General features: G+C 41.4%; 1 protein-coding gene across 4 annotated transcripts in view; it reads right to left on the reverse strand.

Moving 5' to 3' along the window:
- Positions 1-16534, reverse strand: part of LOC130523203 (diacylglycerol kinase beta) — a 42712-nt gene continuing 26178 nt past the window's right edge. For all 4 annotated transcript variants that reach the window (XM_057028281.1, XM_057028263.1, XM_057028254.1 and 1 more), the window contains 6 exons: positions 11752-11816; positions 9461-9551; positions 8716-8917; positions 4660-4780; positions 3783-3843; positions 1-3648 (listed from right to left, as the gene is read on the reverse strand). In XM_057028281.1, coding sequence (XP_056884261.1) covers positions 3562-3648; positions 3783-3843; positions 4660-4780; positions 8716-8917; positions 9461-9551; positions 11752-11816 — 627 coding nt within the window. In that variant the 3' untranslated portion in view covers positions 1-3561. The remainder of the gene's footprint in view (positions 3649-3782; positions 3844-4659; positions 4781-8715; positions 8918-9460; positions 9552-11751; positions 11817-16534) is intronic.

The raw sequence follows: 16534 nt of genomic DNA on the forward strand, positions 1-16534 counted from the left end.
TTTTTATGGTTTGATTTTTTTTATTAAGTTGTCTTTTTCTGGTCGTCTTTTACACATACACAAATCATGCTGCTCCAGAAATAGAAAATCAACCCAAATAAAGGTAATCCTTCTGCAAATACATCAGCCTGAGCAGCCGATCCACACTGGCTTCTGTTAGTTTCATGCATGCGTTGATGTGGAAAAAACCCAAAACAAACCTTAAACAGTGAAACCAACAAACACCAATAAAGTGTGATGCTGCAGTCTATAAATAACTGAAATAAACGTTAAGTAAGTATAAAGTGCGCACTGTATTGTGACATCATTCTATTATTGTAGATGATAGTATTTTTAGACAAATACCCAAACTAAATATATACTCATGGGGCTCCACTGCTTTTAAGTTCAGATTTTTTTGGGGGCTCGAGAATAAATATTCAACAATTTCGAACAATGGTTTTGATCGAAGGCTTTCAAGCTCAGTCTGCTTGTGCAGGTCCATTTCACCATGAACACCATATCATCCGCTTTCTACAGTTCCTCCAGGATGATGAGGCACTGTTAATCCAAATGTTTGACATAGTCCCAGTGTTTTCTGGCAAAGTGTGCCAAAAAAAAGGATTAAGAAAAACAAAAGAACAAAGCCGGTGGCAGAGGGCAAGACCAAACTGCAGCGAATCATCCATACCATAGTACTATTAACACTGATGACAGCCTCTTTCCAAGTCCACATCAAACAAATTGGTTCACTCTTGAGTAGTGACCTTCACCTGACTGTTGGAGTCTCTTGTCTAGCACCCAGGCAGTGAACACAGCTTCTGCTCTGCCTTCTTTAAAAGTGGAATCTGATACTGTCCCTGATGACCACCAGCATGCCAGGTGGTGCCGGAAACATCCAGACCATCAAAGGATGTGATTTTTCGCCCCTGAGCTTTCAGCAGTTGAGCACTGGTCCAGGTAAATGGTCCTCTCTGTCTGTCTGATGGAATGAAGAAAATGTGGACACACGTGCCAAAACAGACCCGGATAACTTTCTTTGTTTTAAGGTGTAAAAAGACCAACCAACCAAAATGCCAAACACTGTTTTGGTGACGGCTAACCTAACCAATGCTAGAAAAAACAAAACAAAAAGATAAATTCATTCCCAATCAGATCATCTGTATCTATGAAGACAATCACAAAGACATCTTCAGTAGAACTGTTATAAAAAAAAATTTAGGAAGTGCACCACTAACTGTTCCAGCTCTGGCTCAGTCTGTAGGGGACTGACCCGGGACTCAGATGGCTCTTGTCTGGGTTCTGGTTCGAGACCAAAAAACTGGAAAGTGGGCAGTCTGGGGCACACAGGTCAGGATTAGGGTCAGCCACTCTGTCACCTGTCCAGGTGTTCTTTGTTTCTTCAAGTACTGACATTTCTGTATAAGTGGAAACCAGTAATTTCCCCTCTGGGGGAATAATGAAGTCTTCGAATTAGGGAAGCTATTAATTAAACTTCTGTTTTTGAAACAATAAGTCACACTTTGGTCACGCCAGAAAGCAACATGTTCATTTGTAGTTCCATATGGAAATAAACAAAGTTTCCAAACTATTCAAGCCATTCTGCAATTAAATTTGGTTCAAATATTCAAGTTTCCGATCAAGATAAAAAATAATAACCAAGTAATGCAATGCATTTTTCAAACATGTCTACTAATACAGATACAATAACCAAGACGCTGGTCTGGGTTTGTGTTAAATTAGGAAGGTTGGTGACATGATCACTGCTACTGAAAGACGTGGGAGGTGACGTGTTCATGCACCCAAGACAAGTCGTAATTTAGTGGTTCATTGCTATTAAGAAACCAAGCAAACGAAGCCGCTGCATTCACAGACATCATATATTACACTGTGTACATCAGAAAATTATTTTGTCACATATTATACTTCTCTTCTTCCTCCTCCTTCCAAGATGCTGACAGCACAACATCATAGTCAAATATAAATTAATATAAATTAGACAGAGTGGAAATCTGCTTTAAGACGATATTAACTGTTCAGCGAAGAACACTAGTGGGACCTCTACTATCTACACTGCAGCTACATGAGATGTCCACATTTTAATAACGATGATATATTAACAATACATTCAAACATTGTACATGATATGTGAGCTACTGCTACTTTCTGCAAATATATATTTTCTTTCTGCACATATTGAATAATATATTATTGTGGGGACTATGAATACATTCTTCAGGACGTTGACTGACGCACATTGGTCTCTTTTTTTTGTCAGTGTAGACGCCTTGTCTTTATTTGCTCTACTAAATGAATGTATCAAAGCCCCCCAGCAGCCCGTGGGAGGGGGGGTAGATGAGTGGGATTTGCTCTCTAACAGCACAGTTGACATTGTGACTCGATGTTTGACATGGTAATTAAGCGTAGGGTTGCAGCAGAGCGTCTCACTAAAATAGATGGATAAAATTAGTTCTCCTGTGGATGCCTAAAAACCCTGAGGGCCCTGCTCTTATATCCCTGTGGGGTTATATTTACAATATTAACAAGTACCATGCAGCTTTTGGAGAACAGAGCTCATGCAACCATGTATACTCTAGTCGTAATAGTGACCCAAAGGCTGTTTTCTAAGAGGAATACCTTGTCAAAAAAAAACCGTTGCGAACCCAACAAGTCTCTTTTCATTCCTACATGCTTGTTTTGGTCTGTCAGTTAAAGGAATGAACAGAATCGGTGGTTAAAATCTGCAGTTAGCCTAACAGGCTGAAAAGGTCTACAAGTTGAGTCGATTTGTAAAAGAATGCTATGAGTACTTGAACACATTTCCGTTTTTGTATCTTAGTGAGTGAGGCAACACCTGTCTCACGTGAACTGGCAAGAAGACAGAAATGTCTTATTTCAAGGCTCCAGTCGAGCCATCGCTGTGAACACTGGGGCAGCCAGATGCTGTGCATAGTCTGTTGTTGTGGTGTCATGAAACCATTTTTTTGCTGGCCAGTGATGGTGACAGACTTGAAGCCATTCAGGGCACAGTTCCATCCCATTGTCATCCACATTAACGAGTCAGTAATGCAGGAGACTTTTCCGCTGCCCTACCAGGTTTGCCAGACCTGTGGGATGGCCTCTGCTCTTACAAGCAAGTGGTGCTGATTTATTTATACAGATCTTTTAACAGAAATCTGGATCTCCCTCTGTGTACGCCGCTCTTGCAAACCCCTTCTCTACATGTAGTGTGTTAATGGTCCTTCTCCCTTCATTGCCTCATTACACATTTTTAACACCTTATCGTTGACTTCGTGGGTATTCAGGTGATATGTGTGTTTGGCCACCAGCACAATGGAGGGTGTTTGTTCAAACTGAAGCACTTGAAGCTGGAGACACGAGAGGCTGATGGGTCCATAGAAGTGGGTCAGTTGTGTATATTGACAGTCTGGTCCATTGGTCCATCCCTTTGGGAATAAATGGTCTGTAGGCATCCAAGCCACAAGAGTGTTCCATGTTAGATGTGTGTGTTTGTGTGTGTTTCCATATTTTGGTTTTTGTGTTTCTTGTGTCCACATGTGTGTCCTTGCCGCAGTCATGGCTTCAGTTTCGTTTTTTAAAGAAAAAAAAGGGCGTCTTCTGAGGGGGACCTAGTAAAATAGGGACCTGGTTCTTGTGTGTAATCCTGACCTGTACGAATCAGAGAAGAGAGAGTCATGATTCAGCTTCACACACACATAATTGGTGCATATTGGGTTACGGCCTAAAAGATACGTATGTTCTATGCTGCACTAAAGATGTTGCCTTAAAGATCAAACTCTCACCGTGCAGGGGGGCTGCATCCATGGCTCACCGTCAATCTGCATTGGCAGCTGTCGGGTTGTCCTGTTGCAAAGAGAGAGAGAGAGAGAGAATCGTGGGGAAGGTCAGCTCACACACAAGAGGGCTTGTTCACACTATCCCAGACCAGGTTACATTGTACCCTTTGTTCCCATGAGAGCCTTTCCCAGACACCCCCACTCTTTTAAAAATCACAGATCAACTGTCTACACACACACAGACACACACACAGTTGTTATAAGAAATTATTGCGGGTCTTTCTAGCTTCAGAAAACGCTGTGTGGGAGAATGAGTTTGATGAATGTCCTGGTGTAAGAAAATGGTGCTTTTCTGTAAAATGTGAGACCAACTTAGAAATGTCACTTCTTGGGAGTACTTGTTGGAAAATAGTATATGTATATCTTAGTGACAGACAATTTACACTTAACACTTTATGATCAAAGTTAATCAAATGTGAAAAATCTCATTTATTTAAAATCTGGAACCAGTCAAAATGCACATTGGGTATATTGCATGCAGCAGTGGCTGTTACAATCAATATTGTCTCAATGTACAAGTCACTCCCTGGATTTTACCTAGAGAAAACATTTCAAATAAGCAATAGTGGCAAGAAAAACTCCCCTTTTAAAAGGAAGAAACCTTGAGCAGGACTTATATCGGTGGAACCCTCTTTCTGACGACCCAAATTGAGGTTTGACTCAATTATGATTACATCAGCTACACAATAGCCTGCTGTAACAGCCCATAAGAGACTCATTTTATGCAAATATATCTGCTGAAGTGGTTATTAAGCAGAAGGATGCACAAGAAAATGGATGATACCGATGGAGAGGTGATAAGAGCGGGGATGTGGGTCCCGACCTGATGCTGACGCTGGCACACTGAGCCAGTCTGCGACCTGCACTCTTCAGTCCAGTATAGATCTGTCCCATCTCTATCGCACCTTCCAGGCCAACCACCTCCAAAAGCTGGTCACTGATGTCTACATAGGTAGAGGAAGAGAGAGAGGATTAGGCACTTTGGTAGAACGTTGCACCTGAATAAGCACCAAGCAACAAAAAGCCAAACCTGGAAACCCTCATTTATGCACTGGGTTATTTATATTACTTTCCCCTACATATTTAGTCTTACATCATTTTACACAATACTGGGCAAATGTTTCTCTATGCAGCGTGATGATGGAACCAGCAAAATCATTGAGTTTTAAAAACAAAAGTTCTGGAACATGTCACCAGTAACTTATGATGGAACAGCTTCGCAAAGAGAGCAACATAGTGTCAATAATAAATGAAAAAGTATCTCTAGAGACAGCAGGAAGTCATTTAACCTGAGAATAGGCAGTGAGACAGGCTAATGTCTATGAGACTCTGACGTAATAAACACCTTCAAAAATATGTCAGATTTATTTATATTCAAAGGCCATGATGAAAAGATGAACACATTCTGCCATTTCATTTGATACACTTATTATTGTGTGCGTGTGTGTATGTGGTGGTGGTGGTGGGGGGGGACCACTGCTCTAAAAATACAAGAGTAGAGCTATTTTAGAATTTTAAAAACAATGCTCATACATCCGTCTCATGGTGCACTATACAGTATTTAATACCCTTCCTCCGCACACCCACCTATGAGCTCCCTCTCCACTTCCTCCGGATACCAAACATGGCCATTGTGCCTTCTATGTGTCCCTGTGTGAGAGCAGCATGGCCCACTGTGCTAGTTCTCACCTCACTCATGATTCTGGCCTTATCAGTTCTCTGTTATTTTGTGCTCTTAGGCAAGTGGCACTGTTACTTCTCAGTGAGGTGGATCTAAGAATAGAACAGAACAGCCTCTTACATAAGGCAGCCCTGGTGCATTGTGGGATGAAAATGGCATTGCGCTGCCATGTACCAAGCAGCCACCGCTGTGCTGCACTATCTGCTGCATGTTTTCTGTTGAGACTGTTGGATTAATGTGTGACTATAGCAAATCATTTACAATTTCTTGAGGCATGATGACGTCTTCTACATTGAAGAAAGGAATGCACATGCTATGTTTATGCTACCCACCCACCCACCCACACACGAACAATTGCCTCGCTTGTGGCATGTCACATTTTTAACAGGTGGTGAAAATGAGCAAAATTAGTAATGATCAGTGTTTTTTTTTTTTTTTTTTTTACAATTTTTCTGCAGTAAACTATAACAAACGGAAGATACACTGCATGTTTCAATTGTTTTCTTGCTTAACTGTTTACACAAATGTGGCAATTGCTGTTTAGACAAAGTAAACTAGCATTTGGCTTCACAGTGTTAAAACTTTTTGCTGTGCTAACCTTCAAGTACCTATTTCAAATAATGGATTGCATCTTTTTTGATGCTTGTGTACAGTGTTTGACTGAGTTCTACATGTCTGCCCATGCAGAACAAAAACCAGAACAAAAAACACAGTGACTCAGAGGAAGTTTCATCACTGTGATCAGAATTACCCCAGGCATCTCCCATTCATGTTGGTTAAGTCTGGCTGATTGCATTAACTGCAGAAAATGGATTTAAAAGCTTTAGTTTACCATGCCAGAGAAAGAAGCTGCCATAAACAATTGGTCATCTGTTCAGCATGAAGGTGTGCAAGTGTGAGCACACACAAACACAGGCAGGAGCAAGTTCGCACACTCACACTGTCAGAAAACAACATCAAATGTTTCACGTCACTATTTTGATCTTAGAGGGTAATAGACAACTGGACGGAAGGGAGATTATTACAAAGATATGCATCATTTGTTAGGCGGTGCTTTAATTGTCCTTTAATTTGTCAGTCTAACTGAGATTTTCACCATAATTAGCCGCATTGCTGGCCGCAATCTAAATTTGTGAGTAGATCTCAATTTAGTTGTATACAGTTTTCACTACTGTATTAAAATGTTCAAATTCTGCCAAAAGAAATCTACTTGATAAAGGTCCAAGTTTTGTTTCCATCACACCACAACATTCACCTTATCTTCGCACCATTTATGTGCAGCTTTTGCCGTTCGCTCTGGTGTTCTATGAGATCGTCCTTGAATGTTTTGAATGTTTTTGGGTTATTTATTTTACCCCCCCGTCTTTATAAGCCTCAAGGTCCTGCTGTTGTGAAGCTCACGACACCCTGCTGCCAGAACAATGACTGACAGGAGGTCTGGGGCGCTTGTGACGGAGTTTCAGTCAAATGTAGTGTCCAGTTTGATGGTCACAAAAGCTCAGTATTGCCAGACCAGTTAATGTTCCAGTTTCCTGTGTGTCCTCGGATGACCTGTTAGAGATTCACTTTCTCTTTCTCACTTTTACAGAAAGTTTTGACAGATAAAAAAAACACCAATCACATGTCTCTGCTCAATGCTTTTCTTTTGTCGTGTCCTTGTTGCAGGATACTGACTGACCAGTGAGATGCATCACTGCTGCCAGTGTTTTTGGTTTCCCTGATCTATTTGGGCCACTGCTAGCATCCTGATCATAGGAAAGAATCCTTAAGGAATCAATTGAATTTCAATCAAATACATTATTTTAATAAATAAAATAACACCTCAACATATACCAAACGTTTTTTCCCAAACATTTACACACAAATGTGTGTATGTTGTAACAAAATAAGGACATGAATTTTTATTGTTTGTCAGGAATCAGTGGTTACCAAAGTCCTCAAGTGGGTCTTAAAGTGTTCCAGTTCTTCATGGAACAATCTTATCCTCACCTGCCTTCCTTCTTTCCCTCCTTGAGTTTTTATTTAATCAGCTTTTGACATTAAAATGTGTTTAATCATTTGATCAAATGATCTGTCAGTCATGCGGACGGGAACTTCACTGCAGCTCCAATCTTTCTGGTGGCTACATATGAGGCTTTTAGATCAACAGCATGCGGAAATATTTCCAATTTCCCGTGACATTTATAAATTAACAGTATTTTAAATGATTTTAAAACTGCTTGTCTTCCCACAACAGTTAGGCGGAGTTTCAATGGGCTTATACTTCAGATGTACTTCTAATGAGACGTTTACCAAGGTTGTCTCATAAAAGAATTTGGGTCTCATTACAGCCTAATCCTCATGCAATATTTTACTCTTTATACTATTCTACTGACAGGAGCCTGTGAAAACATGTAGAGAGGTTGTTTTATCACACACTGGCCACCTCGCAAACTTAGCAATATGTTTAAAAAACTACTTTGACATTTACTGTAAATAATCAGCTAAGCAGATGTGACTAGATGTGCTGGCTGACTTGGCAGGACCGTAGAACTGCAGACAGGCACCAGAGGTCCTGCCGAAGTGTTTGAATGCCTCCATCACCATTTCCTTCTCTGTCCGCATGAATGGTTTTTGTTCATGTGACACATGCGCGTGGAATCAGGGGTCAAAGTTCAATACACTTCATTCCCTGCAGTCTGCAACAGGCCAACATTGAAAGAGCTGGCATGCACGCTGTGTTCCATCGCATGATTAGACAAACATCTCAACGTCTCAGAATGAAAAAACATAGAGGGACTTTCACTATTACTGCTCCAAGACTAAAGCTGATCACGGTTAAACCCTCAAGTTTGCGTTCACCTGTTCACACTGAGACTCAGTGTCACGCTCAAGGACACTTGAACTTTCAGACTGCAGGGACCAGGGATCAAACCTTCACATCCTTTACATCCCTGACACAACCACTCCTCCCCCTCAGCTTCAGACGCCCATGGAGTCATCAACCAATGCTCAAAAGAAACTTTTTCCCTAATCTGGTGCCCTGTGCAGTCGACTCCTCATGAGTTGAAAGGCGCCAAGGCAGGAGCCCTTCTTTGGCCCCCAATTCATACTGAAAGGTCTGAGTGAATAATTTTAAGTTGTAATTGTTAACAGCTATGTAAAACCCACAGTTTCTTACTGTATTGATAATTTTGTCTTAGTTTGACTCTATCCTACCTTGCACGCAGAACTTGAGCTCTTTAGCATCGGTGACGGTGCTGGAGGGAATCCTGTCAAGAGCTTTCTTGCTCATACGATTATAGTTTCTCCTCCTCTTTGACTCGCCCCACAAGTTAGAGCCGCCATGCATGCTTGGGATGTTAAGCACGGCGATGCCCTCTAAAGAAGTGTTGCTAAGGTCCAAGGTGATCCCGTCACACTAATGGAAGACAAAAGGACAGAAAGAAACACTGTCTGAAAGGTGAATCTATAGAATATCAGAAATGTCTGCGTAGTGGTGCCGGAGGTTTGAGCTTTGTAAATATAGGCTGTGAAGATTTGAAGAATAACATCAAGCTGTGTTTCTGGATAAAACAGCATTTGGTAACCAACACAAACCCAGTATGTCTTTATTTGTTGACATTAGCACTTTAGGCTTGTATGGCAGAATAGTGGTAAACCAATAAAAGACTAGATCATGAGCTTCAACTATTTTAGACCTCATCTTCAAAAATCAGTTGTTGATTCCACTGGTGAATATCAGCTGCAAGCGTGCAGGTGTCTAAGTGTTTCTGACTGGATCCTGTCCCACCCACAGTGTCCCCTAAATACATGTTTTTAGACTGTTGGAGGAATTCAGAGTACAGTCCAGTATGGGAAATGGAATTGAATTAAAGTACATGTTGATTCAAGATATTCAAATGTTTTCCTTCTGCATCTTTCACAAACATGATTTTGTGACTGCTGCGATGGCACAACTCACTTCAACCTCTATGCATTCGTTGAGTTTCTTGCAGGTTGCCGATATGGTCTCTGTGGTGCCAAACTCAAAGTACCACAGCTTGTTCTTCATTCTACGAGGCCGGAGGGAAAAACAGAGGTCAGATAGGTTTTAACTAACACCCAAATATCTAAACTTGCCCTCCAGAACAGGGCATCTGCTCACAATCAGAGCTTCCAGCGTGATTGTGTTTGGGTGAACTGAATACATATTGAAGCTGTCCAGCCCTGAGTCCTTTTTCAGTTTGAATCTAATCGATGCTGACAGCTTGTGGTCACGTCACCATAGAGATCAAAGCATCATTGATGCCTTAAAGTGGTGACATGGCACTGACAGTGAAAACACCACCATCTGTCACAGTATAACACGGGCAAATCAGTGCACACAGGCGCCTCTTAGAGCAGAGCTGAAAATTCAACCTGGACCTGGAGAAGGGACACGAGGGGTGATATCGCTACTAAAGTTAATCTGATGAAGGAAAATACTGATGTGAATCACAGCGTTCCAAGCAGCCCCCAGGCAGCCCTAATGAACTCAGTCACATTCAAGATTGCATGTCTTGTTTATATCTACTTATTTCAATTTGCCTGTTTGGATCACCATAATTACAGCTCTAACTTAAAACAGCATTAAATTCAGCACTTTTTAGGGCCTCACTTTTGGACTCAAAATTCTATCCAATTTAATAATTGCTAACAAATGTATTCCACAGTGGAATCACATTAACATATACAGTACATCACGCGATGAAGATTGTTTTTTCTCATTTCAAATGTCCTGTTCTTGTCTTGTGTTTGTCTCTACTCTCTGTCCTCTTGTGTGTGGCCTCACACACACCCACGCACACACATCAATGGCCTCTACCTGTGTTTAACTGTCTCCGCCCCTTTCCTCCTGAACCAAAGCTGTTTCCTCCTTGCCTTTTGTCCTGGCTCTTCTTGTCATTGTGTCGGCCACCCAGCCGTTTCCATGTTTGCTCTTCCTCTTGTTGTATGTGTGGGGAATGGTGCTTTCAATCACAACAGCAATATTGCCACAACTGCTGTGTATTATGTGGGCACAGCCGTTACCTCGGCACAACATAATGTCACATACATCCAAATGTTTGTTTGACAGAATATTCAGCCTGTGCTCCGTCCTGCTCATGTTCATTTTAGGAACAAACTGAAATGAAACACTTGAAAAGAGCAAATAAAATTCACAAACAAACCCAAAACTCTTTCTGAAAACTCTTTAAACAAAGAGATTAAATAGCTGTTCAGTGTCTGACGCAAACTGTTCATCTTCCCATTTTCTCCCACATTATCGCCTTTCCAGTTTGTGTGCTTTTTGATCAAAAGGAACGTGATTTATATTCTTTGGTGTTGAAAAGAGAATTGGAAAGATTCCACTTACAAAAGTACTAAACACAATTCATTTAGCTCACAATGAGTGATCGTAACGCACAAAGCACACACATTTGCACATACACACAAAGTATGAGAGAAAGAGAGAGAAAGACAAAGTGAGCACACCAGTCAGGCACAAGTATGTACACACGCATGCAGACACGCACACGCCCGCGTGTTAAGAGAGGACCGGCTGTCCATAACAGTGAGTCAGCTCAGGTCTGCAGTATCTGGCTAGCTAGCTAGCTAGCTAGCTAGATAGATAGATAGATAGATAGATAGATAGATAGATAGATAGATCCCTCATCTCCAGCTCCGTGTCGTGCTGCCAGAACATCACACACTTGTGTAGCTGACACAGTTATCGCCATCTGTGCTGAGCACCCTGCAGTGGGAACCCAGGCCAGATCAAGGTGTACTGTTCCAAACTGGACCGTCCTGCACTGGTTGTGAGTATTGTTTAGCAGTGAGTGGAATTTTATTGTATTTTTTTTACATTCCAGATATCCTTTTTATTACGAAGGAGGTCTACAAAGTGACCTCTCTGCTAAACAGATCTTACATGATGAAAGGATTAGAGAGAGCTCTCACTCTGTAGCCAGGCTGATTTCCTTCATTCTACTGTAACACCTTTTCAAAAAGACACATTGAATAAAATGCAAGAGTTTATAGACCTTTACTGTACATTCTCTCCTGATATAGACTATGGCTGATTATGGTCAAGTGTGATACCCAGATTCTTGACTGTGCCCATGATGAGGTCAGAGTCGGTTATAGTTTAATGGGACAGTTTCAAATGAGATGTGTCAGTTTATCTTAATAAGAAATCCATCACCTGGCAGATCACTGACGTCCAGTAAGATTTGAAAAATCCTAATCTCTCACCTACTGTTGAATTTCTCGGGGTGTTTTTCCCTCATCAGATGGAATCGATGAGCAATGGAGGCATCCTGTGTGCAGAATAACAACAGAACATCATCATCATCATCATCATCATCATCATCATCATCATCATCATCATCATCATCATCATCACTAAAAGTATAAAGATCTTAGCTATTGATGGACCAATGCTTAGACTGTACTAAAACACAAACCAGCAGTCATTATCGGAACACGTCCCACGTATTATGTAAATTTGCACTTGCCATTTACCAAATATAATCACATTTAAATCATTTACTTTGCTTTGTCAAGACCGTGAAAACAGATCCTGACAAGGTTTATTCATGATAATAATCGGCTGCTTGTGACTTCAGCAGGATTATTCTCGAGGATTCCAGGATTCATTTCTACGATCTAACATTGACCCCTGTGAGGATTCCTCGCGAGGCGTGCCATTCATGAACTATATTTTGGATTTTGACCTCATCTTCTCTGACATGTTTGTTGACACGTTCAATAGAGGCAGCGCAGCAGACAGCAGCTGACAGGAAAATGCAGCAGGAGGTGATAAGACTAGCAGACAGACTCCAGGCTGGCCTTTGCTCTCCCTGAATGACATCCTTCACCCAGTGTCTCTTTAGTACAAGGAAGCTTATCTGCCTTCAACTCCAGACATCACTTGATCGGCTCCCAACGGAAGCCTTTGGATAACTCCGATGCCTGTGCAATGCCTTTTAGCTTTGGTGACAAAGAGCGTGATTTCTTTTTTTTAAATGTAATTTTGAATCTCAATCAATATATCAATCAATATCAATCCATCAATACATAAATTTGCATCGTGAGACATCTGAAATGTGCAAAAGAAAAAGATTTTTTAATTCATTTCCCCCAAACATTAATGAAATCAGGTTCACATAACAGTCAAATAAAGATTTGGAGGAATAACACACAAACCTTAAATGCTTGTATGTAATATCATTATGAGTATGTTGTTATATAAAAGAAAAGGCTGTACCAGCACAAGAATACCAAATACAACCCACAAAACCAGCTTATTTTTTGAGTATGTAGGCAGACAGCACACAAAGAGCAGACCAGTACTGCTGTGACTCCAGGCTGAGTTTGACCAGATGAGGTTCTTCTCCTGTCAGGCTTCAGGATGTGATCCGCCTGTCACTGATAAACAGCTACTGGGACTTTGGATGCATACAAAACAGATTATATTGACTTCATGTCAAAGGAAGTAATATTGTGCAGCTTCTGTATGTGTTTCACATGGCTGAGACGTTATAGAAAGTGTTGGAAACGGAAGTCAATGATTTTTAATTGTAAATCTAAAATGACAAGTGCCATCTTGCTCTGCTCAACAGATGCAGGACAAATGACTGTCTCACTTAAAGAAAGACAGACAGAGGTCTTGAGGTCAATGGGTGGAGAAAAGGCTGTGGCCATTATCAGGCACCTAGGGTCTTGCTATAGGGCAGGAGCAGACTCTACAAGTCGTCCTGGCCCAAACAAGGACCTACAGATATCTAGGATGTGGAAAGAGATGTTGTCTACTCGCTGGCAAATTATTTGGTGTGAAAGCCAAAGGTGACTGGGTTCCTGTGGATGGAAGAGATGTCGACAATCTCTCCCCTTATCCATTGATGAACCTGGATGAAGGTAAGGGGCTGGACCACCACCATCAAATGCCAGTCTTCAAGAAAAAGCATAAGGAATTCCTCAAAAACAAGCCCCCCCCCCCCCAGTTTATGTGGTAATGATCTTAAGAATCTTAAGACTCTGATTCCTCATCAGGTAAGTACTGTCAAGGAAGCTGCCAGCTGGTTTGCATAAATGGAAAGATGATGTAAAGCTGTAGATCCGGTCACCACTCGTGAATGGGACCTCCTGTTTTCCAGCGTGTCTATCCACCCAACCCCCTCTTAAGGCTGATTTCTAGATTTTCTCTTTTCCTGATTAAAAGGAAAAAAAAACAAATCTGGAAAGTTTAAAAGAAGAAAATTGCAACATGAGCTTTATGTGTCCAGCTTGTTTATTGTTATGTGGACAATGGTTGTTTTTCACAGATAGAAAGATGCGTCAGGGGAACAATTACACGTTGGATAGCTTGGAAATGGGCTGGCGATTCCTGCCCGTTGAAGTGTCTACTGCAGCTATGTGCTCAGATTTTACAGCATCAGCAAATATCACGCCCCAAAATAGAACTGCATCTGCTGCCTCGAATGTTGACACAGAACCAAGAGAGCGAGATGATCCAACACACAATTCTCCAAAACTCTGAATCCGATGGCAAGGTTACTCGCTACAACAACAACAACGTTAAAAAGAAGAACCCTGGGACAGTTCATTTTCCCCTTAGGCGTCCCCGTCACATGTCAGTGCTGTTTTCCTCACTTTTGGTTTTGATGCGTGTCCACAATAACAGTGACACGTGCCCTTAATGTTTTCCAAATGTGACAGGCTGTTTTGTGTCTCTAAATCTGCTTTTAGGCGATCACTGACCACTTTAACTTTCGTGCATTGTCCGCCTGAATGCAAAGATTGTAACATTTGCAACTGCCTGGGTGATGAAAGTCATTTTGATCTTGCCTTTTGCAGGTTTCTCACACGCAGGGGCAGAGGTGGTGCTGCGACATTGGGTTGATGGAAAGAGGGACAAACAAGATCAGAAAATGCTCCAGTGAAGGAGATGGGCAGGTTTTTATTTTCACTGACGCCTGGAATAAATGAAACAATCAGCAATTCAGTATACCCAGAACCATTTCTGACACCAACAGGAACATTATATTCTTCCATTTACTGATATGTGTTTGCATGTTAGTTATAAATAGGTTTCATTTCCTTTTCACTGCTTTTGAAATTGTTTTAAAATGACATTGTTGGAGTAATTATTCTTCACAAGAGAGAGATACCTCCTGTTGTGTGAGCAAAATCTGCTTGTTCCCGACTCAAATTTCAAATGAAAAACACCATCAAGAGAATCATTGGTGTGTGTGTTTGTAGGTGTGTCTCTGTGTGGACTAGTGCTGGCACAGGCTGAAGGTCAGGGGAAGTATCAGTGACAGGAAGTGAGCAGCTGCCAGGTTCGGGCCAGGTTACCACGGTAATGAATGACCGTGCTGAGTGACATCTGGCTGCTCTTAAAGTCAAACGTGTGGACTCACAAGACTGTGTGCATGCATGCACGCAAACACCATTTTAAACCATGAGCTCATCATGTCACTGCTTGAGAACTGTAAACAGCATCCTGTGTCAGACAACGCTTTTGATAATTTTGCTTACACAGTCCTGCATCCTCGTTAATAGCAGAGATCATTCAGTATGGTGCTAATAACATTAGCATCTATTGTAACTATACCAGCTGTGACAAGCAAAACCTTGATTGTGCTACTGGATAGAAGTATACGACTTATGTCCCAATCATAATTGTACAAACATGAGTCATTAAAGTCATTTTAATTTGATGAATTAAATATATGAGATTACTACAGGAAACAGTGTTGTATCCATCCATACACTGCCTGAAATGTTCACAAGAAGACGGCCAAGATCTACTCCCTACGAGCTAGAGGCAAGGTCACTAAATGGTCCTTTACCCTTGGAATGACCTTGAAGTTTGCAGGTCAACAGCGTACACATACACATTGTGTACAGAAGCATGGCACCACAAAAGGATCATCTTTCCTGCTGCAATGAAACTCCATCTACCATTGCTGCTGACATGCAGACTTCTCACAACATTCTTACACGACTTCAAGTAAAGAGGATGCAGAGACAGTTAGCACAGTTACCATGGACACTACCTTCATAGGATACAGCACAAGTGTACTAATGCACATCCACCTGGTCATTTCCATGGATTACACAGTTTCCCAGGGCCTTGAATAGTGGACAACATCCATTTGTGTAAGAGCGCCACAATGTCAGCCATTAAGCCCATTGACCCAGTAGCAGCCTAACTACTCTCCTACTGGAGTAACTGTCCCACTGAGTTATTCATAACTGAAGATGCCAAAAACATCTACTAGAAACCTGAGGTCATTTCCATCCTTGTGATTTCAGGGCAGATGGGGTGTCTAACTGTAATATTAGTGTCAGAGGGTTAATGGCATTGGCAGCGTTAGGGATGTCTACTTTTGCCCAGTGGACTAGTTTATTCAGCAGAATAGGAGCTTTAGGCTCTCAGTTGAAGGGACATCTTATTAACAGCTTTCAGATGCTACTGGGTGTTTAATTGTAAATGGTAAATAAGATATACATTTTTATGGCATTTTTCTAATTGTAATTGTTGACCATTTAAAATCCTTTGCAATTCTTCCTTCACCATTTCACACTTATACTAGGACACAGGTGGCAGAGAAAAGGCAAAATCATGTTGCCTTCAGGCCATATGGCATGTTAATGTCTCTGCACACTCTTTCTCACACTGATGAGACTAGCCACTAAAGAAGTTGCACTGCTTCAAAATTATTGTGGCAATCCCAATTTTTGGTTAACACATTATGAACGAAGGTAGAGTTATTAACCGAATTTTGGAGTATGCGTATTCCTGTGCTCCACCGGGGGAGGCTGCACCTGTTATTGTGTCAGTGATCCTTTCAGAATAATTAACCTCAGTATTAAACAGACCATGACTGCGCAGTGCTGCCTTCACAGTGGCACGAGGATGGTAATGCTGACAGATACAGTAGTGTGTGTTGATTTCAACATGCCATATGGCCTACGTTTCCTAAAGGTGACATTAAATGAAAGGACACACTCAGCCTCCTTTGTCATG

Source organism: Takifugu flavidus, chromosome 1, assembly GCF_003711565.1.
Source record: "Takifugu flavidus isolate HTHZ2018 chromosome 1, ASM371156v2, whole genome shotgun sequence".
Classification (NCBI taxonomy): domain Eukaryota; kingdom Metazoa; phylum Chordata; class Actinopteri; order Tetraodontiformes; family Tetraodontidae; genus Takifugu; species Takifugu flavidus.